Source organism: Naegleria lovaniensis, assembly GCF_003324165.1.
Source record: "Naegleria lovaniensis strain ATCC 30569 chromosome Unknown tig036, whole genome shotgun sequence".
In the NCBI taxonomy this organism is placed as follows: Eukaryota; Heterolobosea; class Eutetramitea; order Acrasida; family Naegleriidae; genus Naegleria; species Naegleria lovaniensis.
Window position 1 is genome coordinate 290606 of NW_025407856.1, and position 12045 is coordinate 302650.

Sequence of the window (12045 nt, forward strand, 5' to 3'; positions counted from 1 at the left end):
TATCAATAAATAATCTTCCTTTAATTGAGAAACAAATAATTATTGAGCTATTTGCACGTCGTTGGTGTTACATGACTGATCGACAATTTCTGTCATGACCGATTGCAAATCATTCCAAGAAACAGTCATGGCACGAGATGGATCATAGTTCATTCCTTGAATTTGTCTAGCACCAATATTGTTGGCCATGGCATTACCAACAGCCATTGCAACAATCTTCCATGAAACTCTGTTGTTTCCGTTGAATGGGTTATCGAGATCATTTGGAACAATTCCTTGAGAATTACGCTTCCATGAATTAATCTTTTTGGCAATAGGAACTGCATCAGCACATGGTAAGCAATAGGAAGAGGTGGTCCAAGCACAATAAGAACATGTCTTTCCAGAGAATGCGTAACTGGTGTCAGAGAATTGGTACTTGCACATGTTTTGATAAGCTGTCTTCTTTTGAGTGGATGTGAGAGCAGTGTTATCAATAATTTGTTGTTGCACTGTATACTTGTAAACACTTGGTTTGATGGCCCATTCTGCTTCGCATTCTAAGCATGAGCATGGTTCGTTGGCCAAACCATCGGTTAAAATGTAAATGACCTTATCAGCATCGGCACGACCAGCAGCAGCAATGTTAAGGGCAACTCTCAAACCTGGAATGGTTGCAGTATTACCAGCATCGTAATACATGTTCGTCAAAGTATTGTTAATCAAAGTACCATCCGTAGAAAGGGCCAATGTATGGACACCAGTGGTGTGGAATCTGGCAATACCAACTTGTACAGCATCTGGTCCAATCTTAAATCTACCAGTAATTCTCTTACAGAAATCTCTCATCGAGTTGAAGTTAGAAGTACCAATGGAACCAGAAGAGTCCAATAAAAAGACGAAATCAATTTTAGCTTGACAATAACAATTCTTGAATTCAACAAAAACGTTGGCAGATACTTGAGTTCCGAAGGATGTGACAGCTGTGTATCTGAACTTGTCAGCTTGACATGTGTTGGAATCACTGTCGAGTTCAATAGCTGTTTGTCCATTAACATTGACAACTCTTGGAGTCTTGTGACAGTAGGAAGCGTCAGGACATGATGTACTCACAAATGAGAGACCAGTGGTTTGACCAAATTCGTCGTTATCGTTAGTAAACATTTGAGAAACAAAGATTCTGATAGTTTGACCTTGGTTGATCGAGAATCTATCGTCTCTGGCTGCTGGAGGAGCTGCTTGTAACACAATTTGAACATTGGCAGTATCAGAGAGTGGATTTGAGGCATCATTGTCAGTGGCTCTAATGACCAAACTGCAAGAACCAACAATCACTGAGCTCTTTCTTGTGAATGTAACAAGTCCAGCAGAAGAAACAGTCACTGAAGTGGCAATGGTACTACAATCATTTGAAACCAAAGAATAGGACACTGCATCTGCGTCTGGATCAGAAGCCAAATTGTAAGTGGCAGTGTGAACATAATTGTTGCTAACTGCAGTGAAAGAGTAGCTAGTGTCAGGAGCAGTTGGTGCTCTATTAGAAACAGTAATGGTAATTCCACAAGTGTTTGAGAGTTGTGTATCGGAGACAATATAACTCACTGCAGATGAAGAACCACTGTTTGAGGTGGCGCTTGTGAAAACAGTACCACTGAATGAACCCAATGAAGATGGGAAAGTTCCTGTCAAAGAGACACTGAGTGCGTCATTGTTGGCATCAGCAATGAGAGTTCTCAAAGTTGGTAAAACATCAGTGGATGTTCCCTTGTTGACATTGAATGAAGCAGCTGAACAAGTTGGAGCAGCATTGGTGAAAGTCACAGTAAATGTCAATGTGTTCACACTTTCATGGAGACCGTCGAATAATTTGAAAGTAATTGCCTTAGCTCCAACAACTGTTGGTGAGGTAGTGGTCAATCGAATACCACTGGCAGTAGTAGAGACAGTGACACCAGAGGCAGAAGTAGCAACCTTAATGACAGACACAGAGTCACCGTCAGCATCGCTAAATGTACCCATTTGAGCCCATGTAAAGTCATAGGTGGTCTTTGTGTAATCTCTTGGAACCGTAACGGAACCACCAGTACCAGTTGGAGCATTGTTAGTGACCGTAACTGTGACAGTTCCTTGTGAAGTACCCAAACCATCAGTACAAGTATACTTGTAACCACCAGTTCCAGAGTAAACGTTTCCTGACAATGAATAGGATGATGCAGCAAGAGTGGAAGTGAAGGAAGCCACATTTCCAGAAACAGCGGTCGTACCACCGACTGCATTGGAAACAGCTCCACTGAATTTCACAAAGGTAGTATCCAACGAATCGCTATCGGTACAAGCACCTGTTAAATCTTTGGTGATTGCTGCAGACCATTTACCAGAAGCAGTCAATGCAGCAGCAGTTGGATTGGTGTTCACAACATTCACATTAACCACAGTATTGGCATTGGACACGGATTGAGCACCGTCCGTAAGAGTATATGAGACGACATCCAAACCAAGAGAAGCAGGAGCACTGTAAGTAATCGTATTGGTGTTAGCAGTTGCAGTACCCTTTTGAGCAGAAGCAGCTGTAATGGTTAAACTATCACCATCAGCATCTTGACGAGTGGGTGCATAGCTCACTACTGGATCGAGAGGAACATTCTTGGATCTCCAATGCAAGTCAATACTCTGTGGAGATGGTGTTGGTAAAGTATTGGTGACAGTAACGGAAACACTTCCTGGAGTTGAAGCAATGCTATCAGAAGCAGAATAAGAGAAGGAGAAAGTTCCCAAAAAGACACTAGCACCAGATCTAACAGTGGCAGTTGGAGAAGTTGTGAGTTGGACAGTACCGGCACTCGATGGAGAAACTCCTCCAGTGACAGTAGCAGTCAATGGATTGTTTTCAGCATCACTATCAGTAGCTCCATTCACATTCAATACATTGATGGCATAACCTGCCTTGTGTTGAGACCATTTGATGGAGACAGACTTTGGAACTGTTGTTGGTGGTGTGTTAGTGACCAAAACAGTTGCAGTAACGGTAACAGTTGCAAGACCATCAGATATAACTGCCTTAAATTGATCATAACCAGTGAATGTACCTTGTGGAAGATATTTGGCATATCTGGAAGTTTGTAAGGTGACACTTCCTGAGGTACCAGTTGTGATGAGTGACGTGACAGTACCCAATGATTCTCTTCCAGCAGTGTAATCAGAATCAGCATAGTTTGCTAACAAGTCAATAGTCACTCCTGTGGTTGAACTCCATGTTGTGGTAGATTGTGCAACAGTTGCTGTTGGAGCATTGTTGTAAACAGTGACTTCAACAGTGATTTGATAATTGGAGACACCATCAGAAATATTAACAATAAATGTGTCAAAACCAACAGCTCTCTTTGGAGTGTACAAGATGGTTCTACCAGAAATTGAAGCAGTTCCAGTCATGGATCCAGGAGTGATTGAAACAATATTTGAGGATGGGAAAGTATCCAAAATGTTGAGAACAGCATCATTGGCATTCCAGTGGACATCATATCTCTTGGTGTAGTCAGAAGGAGAAATCGAGTTGACTGAAACCTTAAACATGCATGATGCAGAAGTACCGACGCTATCAGTGACCTTATAATAGAGAGTTCTTACAGCAACTGTCTTGGTTGGCTTGAAAACAAGATTGTTAGTAACAGGATCAACATAGAATTGATCGCCACCAGTGGCACCTGAAAGTCCAGTTGGGACGAGGAAAGCAATATCATTAGCGTCCTCATCTGAGACATAGCTGGCAATACTGTATTGTTGGCCATTGTCAAAGTTAGCTGGATTGAAAGTAGTGACAATCTCCGAACAAGTTGGAACATTGTTCGTAGTGATGACTGAAACAGTAGCACTTGCTTGATTCAAGCCGTCACTCACAGTATAAGGACAATTGGTGGTACCAATGACTCCATTTGAGACAGAAACTTGAACCTTGTCCTTACCAGCATTGTTAACCTTAGCACATGATGAAGAAGCAGTGACACTCAACGAAATAGCGTCACCGTCTGCATCAACAGTCTTGGTGAGAACATCAAACAATTGCTTGCCTCCTTGAGTGGACAAACTTCTCCAATGAATAGTGAGAGAAGCATCATCAGCAGTTGGTTTTTCATTGTTAGTGAAACTGACAGTAACAACAGCAGGTGATTGGGCATTCTCAGCACCGTCGTTTGGATAGTAAGCAAACTTATCAGTCACTCCATCCTTGCGTGGTGTGTATAGAATTGCTGAACCAGAGTTCACAACAGTACCCTTAGTGGCATAAGTTGTGGTGTCAATCGATCCAACAGAAAGATAATCATCATTGGCATCTACATCGTTCTTCAAAACAGTCAATGAGGTAGCACCTGCAGCCCAGTGCATGGAATAAGCATCATCTTGACCAACTGGTTTGGTGTTAGTGATCTCGACATTCACGGTACCAGTAGTTTGTAAATTGTAGTCAGAAACAGTGTATGTGAATTGCTTTGCACCAAGAGTAATTGGAGCAGCAGTGCTTGGAACGAATTTAACAGTTTGTGAATCAATAAGAGTTGCAGTGCCAACACTTGATGAGGAAGAGACGGCAGAGACAACCAAAGCATCTCCATCTGGATCACTGTCATTGTCCAAAGGTGAAACCAAAACTCCAACAGGGTTTCTCCAGTGAGAAGAAGTTGTGTCTGGTTGAGTAATAGGAGCAGTATTGGTGACTTGAATAGTGACAGTTGCAACATTGGATTCAGCATTTGCAGAGCTCAAGTCGTTCAACTTGTAAGTGAATGAATCGCTTCCAACATATCCATTAGTTGGAGTGTATCGAACCTTGTCACCCATAACAACAGCAGAACCATGAGTTGGTTGAGAAACAATGATCACAGTAGCTCTTGGTAAGTCTCCGTTTTGATCGGCGTCATTAGCCTTAACATCACAATCCACAGATCGATTCCACTTGGTATTAAAGTTATCATTGTTTGCCACTGGAGCAGTGTTGACAACTTGCAAAGTGACCTTTGCCTTATAGGTAGAATCCATTCCATCCTTATCAGTAACATCATACAAGAAGCTATCAGTATATTCTTCATTGATAGCAGTATAGGAAACAGCATCAGTGTCACCATTGATTTGGTTCACCAAAATAGATGGAGAAATATTCTTTTGTTCAGAAGCACCAACAGATTTGATTTTCTTCACAGAACTTGGACCATCGTTAGGATCCACATCGTTGGCCAAAACATTCAAAACAGAGGCAATACCCTTTGGAATGGTAATGACGTCATCGACTGGAGTTGGAGGATTATTAATGAGAGAAATGGTAATTTTACCAGTGGCAAAGCCAGTTGGATCTGGTTGACCACTACCATCCACACTTTGATCAGTGACACGATAATAAGCAACATCAGTAGTACCAACTAAATCTTTTGGAGCAGTGTACAAGACATGGGTATTGTTGAAGAGAGAAACTGAACCACCCTTTTCAGTGGCAGCAATCCATCCATTAGTAGTCAACTTGAGAAGAGCAGTGTCACCGTTATCAGTGTCAAAGTCATTCTCAATGACATTAATCAAAGTTTGAAGATTCTTACCACATGTGGCAGTATCATCAACAGCAGTTGGAGGAGTATTCACAACGTTAATCGTGAGCTTACCAGTTCCTTCAGCTTCACCATCAGTCATGGTAATGTCCAAAGTGGTTGTGTAAACAGTATTAGGAGTTGGAGTAAATACAATGGTGTAATTGTTGATCTCAACCTTGATGAAATCACAACATTCAAAGAACAAGGTTTCATAAGACTTGGCTAATTGGACAGAAGCAGCTGGATTCAATGAATTGAGAGCAGGAGAAATCTTCTTCAAAGTAATTAAATCCTTTCTATCAACATCAAAGTAATGAATTGGAATCAAATTGTCAGTTGTGGATTTGGTAACAGTGACAGTTCTTGTGAAAACATCTGGAGGAGTGTTGTACACTTGAACAAAGACCACACATGAGCTCTCTAATTGTCCATCAGTAATGGAATATTCAAAAGAGTCACCATACTTGGTAGTGAGATCACCACTCGTATAATAGTACACAACTTTGCTGTTGTTACGAACAGAAACACCTCCAAAACCAGCACCTAGAGCACGAGTAATGGAAATTTCATCACCATTGATATCAATATCATTCTTCAATACATCCAAGGTGGCACCACGATACTTGGGAACTTGGAAGGTATCGTCAGCACACGTTGGTGCATTGTTTTGAATGGAGACAGTAATGGTACTTGTTGAAGTATCATTACCATCAGAAATGACATAGTTGAATTGTTCAACACCATTGAAATCCTTCTTTGGTGTGTAATAGAAACCAGTCCATGTATCTTTCTCAACAATACCCAAATTAGTGTCATTGCCACCAACAATGTGATTACCATTGAAGCCATCAACATAGAGAGCATCATTGTCGACATCAGAAATACGCTCACCATTGTCTCCAACGTATGAGAAAATGTCAATGACGAAACGGTTGGCATTCTTTGGGACAGTCTTCACAATTGGAATGGCTTCAGGAGCTCTATTGAGTACTTGAATCGTGACCGTGGCGTTGGCAGTCATGAAAGAGTTTGAGACTTCATAGGAGAAGGTGTCATTTCCAGTGAAAGCTCCCACTGATTGATACATAATCTTGGATTTGGAAATAATCTTGGCAATACCAAAACGTGGATTCACGACAATGTTGGTCAATGTCAAATTACCTCCACGTGGATCCACATCGTTCAACAAAACGTCTAAGGTCACTGGAACACGTTTGAAAGTAGTGGCCACATCATTCTTTGGTTCTGGTGGAGAGTAACCGACACCTACAGAGACCAAAATGATGGTTGCAACGGTGGAGGCAATCACCAATGAAGTGATAATACCACCAACTGTTGAAAAGCAAGTATTGGGTATTCAAAAGTAGTGGATGTTGCGCATAGATTCAATTTTCCATAAATGTCCAGCGCACACAGAGAGATGGTACAAATACACAGGAGCATAATGATAGGTTTGTATGCATGTGTATTCATCAATTTTGTGTTAGTGTGTCAAGTGGAGAAAGTAGAAACACAACGAAGTCAAGGATTCACAAAGCAGCAGCAGCAACATGGTTATCACGTGTGTTCAAAAAAATCTTTCAAGAAATAACGTACCAATTGTTTGTGTGATGGTTCCTCCTTTCAACAAGCTGAGGTTGAATCCCACTACCTGTCTGGCAGCTGTTTAACGCCGATATAAATGATAGAATTAGAGCAATCATGATTGACGACAGCATAATAAGTGAGGTTAAAAACATCAAGGTTTTATCCATTCATGCCAGAATACGGGTATATACATGCTTTTGATTTCACACACACAAGCAAGACTTACCAGTTGTGCTTCCAAGAGTAATATTCTCTGGCATCTTGGAATCCCTTATGGTACAATAAGTTTGTTTTTTTTTTGAATATGATATGTTGTTTTCATGGACATCCACTCTCCAAATTTAAACGACAAATTAAATTGTTTATGGTTGCGCATAATTGTCTCTTGTCTCCATTTGAGGAGAAAATGAACGTCAGCTTTTGAAAAACCGCCAAACACTCCTGCCGCTAACAGAAAAACAATGCCCAAAGAGTTTGTCTCATGGTTTGTACGAGTGGCTTGACTCAAGGGCATTGTTGGGGTTATTATAATTTGTCAAAGCCAAAGGTAATTCACAAAGTAGTGTCAGTCTTCCTCCTAACACACAACAAATACCCGTTCTGAAACATAAAATTTGCTTTGAGATTCATGTCTGCTTGTAAAACGCATGTACTTCATGACCTTGATAGTTCAATGAGTGCCAAGCACCTAAATGCAAATTAACCTTTGAGCCATTCAGTCGCAAGCAATTAAGAAAATGAACTCCTCACAAAATTCTGTTTTGAAGTGGGAATTTACATTTTTCCAATGTATACAGAGATCCTTGATAAGGATGAGGGAATCTATAAGGTACTCTTCCGTTGTATTCACCATTGTTTTTAAATTTTGAGGGATACGCATTGGGATGTATGGATTTTGTCACGTCTGTCAAAGAGCAAACAGGTCTACCAAGAAGCATTCGAATGGTGACAATATGAGAAAGGAATTGGCTTTCACACGTTGTGGCAATAAAGTGATCAGCTTCAATGGCAATCCAAAAAGCAGCCAAGGAATTATGTAACTGATGATCAGCTGTTATTCGCATAATATCTGATTGAGAATAAACGTGTATCGAGTGAGCAGATGAAAACTCTGACAGTCTTAATGATTCAGATGTTTTCAATTCAAATCCTGAACCTATTAACAACACTCTTGTTTTTTTACCAAGTGACATTTCTCGTGTGATAAGAGAAACATAGTCATTGATTTCAGTTCGTTGACATCCAGGATATATTCCTTCGCTTGTAGGAATTTGGTTATGAATCACAATAAGTGGGCCATTTGAATCAAAATGCTTTGTTTTCCAAGCCCAATCGTCAATTACTCGTTTCACAGCCATTGAAGGATAGAATAAATCAAAGAATGTTAAATAAAGCATATCTTCTTCGAATTTATCTCCCTTCCATCTTCCCCAAGCAAACCCAATGTTCAGCACTCCATGCTCCAAATAATTTTTCTTTTTAGTCGACATGTCATAAATAATTTCAGCAGCTTCAGAAAGAGGTTTCAAATAGAGAGTATTGTCTTGTAGACGAAAGAGTTCTTCAGAAACATCTTGTAAATAAGTTTGACTCTCTTCGTATTCATAAATGGTTATTCCAAATCTTTCTTTTGCTAACCTTTTCATACGTTGTAAATTAAAAAACGTGGAATATTGCTGAGATTTAGAGCAGTAACATAAGCCCCAATTTCCATCAGAACATATGCTAGGTAATATGAATTGTTTGGCTCCTAATTTTGCACTGATTGCCAGACACGTTGCTAATTCGAATAATTGATTGGTCAATCCACAGGTCAAGCTGTGTTCTTGGGTGAAACATGTCATTATTTTGTTCGAGAATATTTCCTCATGATGACGCTCGGGTCGTAACAAATTCATTAAATAATATTGAATTTGCTCCTGTGTATAATGCAAATTCAATCCTACCCAGTAATTCCGATTTGGTTCATTTTCGTGGTTATTTGTAAATACAAAAAGGATCACAGTGGCCACAATTAATAGCACTCCAACAGCAATCAGAAAGTGTCTTGCATTGCGAAAATTACAAAAAAGCTCTTGGTCCATTCAAGTTGAAGAATAACTTCTCGGCGTTTCACAGGTTGTTGATTGACAAAGGTGACTTTTGTATTGTGTTGTTTTTTTTGTATGCGTGCCCACATTCAGCAATGGAGGTTTGTGACAATGCGCTTGGAGGTTAATCGATACTTGATAATGTTTTGAAGGAAAGGAGTATCAAACTCTTGGAGAGGTGTTTTGAGAAGGGCTTCATCTTGTTCCATGGTTGTGATGAATTGTTGCTCAAAATTTGTTCTCATCATGTCGACAATATATCTAACTTGAGAGTGGACTCGATGCGAAAACCCATCAAGAGAGAGTTGAGGATTGTTTGCCAATTCTTCATGTGAAGAAAGTAGAATGCATAGTTGTTGAACAATTTTGTCCGAATTTGTGTCACATCTCAAATAATGTCTAAATGACAAATTGTTGATTCTATTTAACGCTTCTAATTTCTCTTGAGTTACGAGAGATTCCATCGACTCGAGATCAATTTCTGCTGCATAGGTGCAGCATGTATTTCCTCGTTCATCTAATGGAATTATGTTGTATAGAAATACTTCCTCGATAGGCTTGATAAGTGCCAAAATGGAGTTAGATATTAAGGTATTTTGTTCAATATCAACTAAGCTTTTCACAATTAGATTACCATCATCAAATTCACGCAAGAAATGTGGGAGAGAGGAGATAGGAGTGGGCAATGGAACAACTGTCTCCATTCCAACACAAAACAAATCGTATATTGAATATGCGACAAGAAAGTTCTCAAAAGTTAAAATTCCCTCATCCTTCAACTGTTAGATATACCAAGCAAGGAATCGTACCCAGTTCATTTACAGTAGTACTTACTCCGCAATTCAACAAACAATCTTTGATCTCTTCAAAAGTTTGAAGAAGGCTGTCTTGAGTTTTTTGAATAAGTAAACAGGCCATGGTGCCTTCCAATTCATGTTCATATTTCTTTGCCACTAAGGGAAACTGATTAATGGGGAGTTGTTTAACAATCTCATTAAAAAATTTGGAGTGGGTATTTGTCTTCATCGAGGAGGAAAACAATTCGAAAAGAATGTAAAAAATTACGGCCATTTCATCATCTAAATAATTACAATCCTCGTTTTCTTCACGAGCAGTGGTGAAATACTCCCCTACAGGAGAATCTAAGGCACAATCTGCGTCAATCATTTCTTCTGACTTGATAACGAGTAAGGTATCTCCTCTTGTGATGTGTTGAGTTGTAATTACGCTAAATCCTTCCTTTTCAACAAATTCCACGGCTATTTTTCCTGAGTTCTCTAAAAACAGATTGTTGAAATTATCCAATATGTTGGTGCTGTGTTTTGGATATGAGAGGAAATGAGAGTGAGCCATTACTAAATGTGACATGGATTGATCAATGAATTTCAAAATGTTATCTATTATATATTTTTGGCCAATCCTATAAACAAGTATATTTCTCATGTTATACCGTTTTTCTTGCCGTAATTGTTTTATATCTTCTTCAAGAGAAGTTGAGAACACCGACCGTTTTGATATAAAGAGGGATCTAAGTGTCCGCAGAGTATTGTATTCATTTTTCACGTTAAATCTAAAGCGTTCTGAAGATTTTCGATGATGATCGATGTTAAATTGTTTGGCAAAATAAAAGTCTTCTTCATCCATTACACAAATTCTAATAGCATCCAGCATATCCTCTGGTAGATCTTTCTGTTTCAAGTAATAACCAAGTCTAGATGAAACATTTTCTTGACATTTAATTCAGCAATGTTCTACTTACTTTAAAGAATTATCTTCTAGATATTTCTTTTTACACAAAATTAATTCTTCATCGTTGGTATCTGAAATGCCAAATTGAACGTAGAGTGTATCTTCTGAATTGTCAGGAATTACAAATCCATAACTAAGCAAAAACGAGTCATTGCTTTTAGCTCCATAGTTATTGTAGACATAGTCGCCCTTTTTAAGTGACTCTCTTGTTTTTAAATAGAACCTGCTGTCAGATCCTGTGAAATATGTAATTTTAGCATTAAATTTGTGGTTCAAAATATCTACCATAGGTAACAAAGTTGGAACAATCTCCTTTTCATTATTTCCACATTCATATTCAATAGGAAAAACTCTTGACCAAACAGCAGAAAATGCCCACATGAATCTTTCGTAGGTGTAATTGTCGTCTATTAGCTTTGCTCTTCGTTCTTTTAAAAAGCTAACTTTGGAATTGAATACATGATTTAGGTTGTCCTTGATACTTGTGATAGATTTATAGAGATTGGTACCTCGTAGTTCACTCAAATCATCTTCATCAAAGTAAATAGCAGTGGTAAAATTTTGTGGTAACATGTCCAAGTATGGAAAATAAATACTCGACTCTTTCATCACAAAGAGCTCATGAATCAGAAATAAATAAAAAACGACCAATCGATTCTCGAACATATTTGTTCCCTTCCACTGTGTGGTCAGTTCTTGACCGTCATCAAGCTGATCGTCTTTAAACTGTTCCAATTCCGATATTAATTCTTTGAATTCGTTGCTCATATTTTTAAAATTCAAACAAATATCTAACGGAATGGACAACAATGTTTCTTCATGCTCTTCCGATGCTTCTATGTCTGAATTAAGAGTACCACTCATTCCTTCTTCATCATTGATGAATTTTAAGTCAATAGCCTCGTGCTTGAAACCACCAACTTTGGCAGCCCAGTCCACGAAAGCCTGAATCTTTTCTTGCTGACTCATTTTTTTTAGTGCAGTTCTGTTAAATTCAAAATTTCAACGTACTGTTAATGTTAACGAATTAAATACAATGAAATTAATAAATACCATCGTGCGGATTT

At 38.9% G+C, this 12045-nt stretch overlaps 3 protein-coding genes across 3 annotated transcripts; all 3 read right to left on the reverse strand.

Annotated features, from left to right (window-relative positions):
- Positions 1 to 39: 39 nt before the first annotated feature.
- C9374_008469 (uncharacterized protein) lies at positions 40 to 7399 on the reverse strand (the record flags this gene model as incomplete). The annotated part of the gene is made up of 3 exons (XM_044698548.1): positions 40 to 6884; positions 7149 to 7214; positions 7366 to 7399. The coding sequence occupies 3 exons, from the start codon at positions 7397 to 7399 to the stop codon at positions 40 to 42; spliced, it is 6945 nt and encodes a 2314-aa protein (XP_044545588.1).
- A 486-nt stretch (positions 7400 to 7885) lies between these two features.
- C9374_008470 (uncharacterized protein) lies at positions 7886 to 8983 on the reverse strand (the record flags this gene model as incomplete). The annotated part of the gene is made up of 1 exon (XM_044698550.1): positions 7886 to 8983. The coding sequence occupies one exon, from the start codon at positions 8981 to 8983 to the stop codon at positions 7886 to 7888; it is 1098 nt and encodes a 365-aa protein (XP_044545589.1).
- Positions 8984 to 9318: 335 nt separating this feature from the next.
- On the reverse strand, positions 9319 to 11947 carry C9374_008471 (uncharacterized protein; the record flags this gene model as incomplete). The annotated part of the gene is made up of 3 exons (XM_044698551.1): positions 9319 to 10008; positions 10064 to 10940; positions 10989 to 11947. The coding sequence occupies 3 exons, from the start codon at positions 11945 to 11947 to the stop codon at positions 9319 to 9321; spliced, it is 2526 nt and encodes an 841-aa protein (XP_044545590.1).
- Positions 11948 to 12045: the final 98 nt, after the last annotated feature.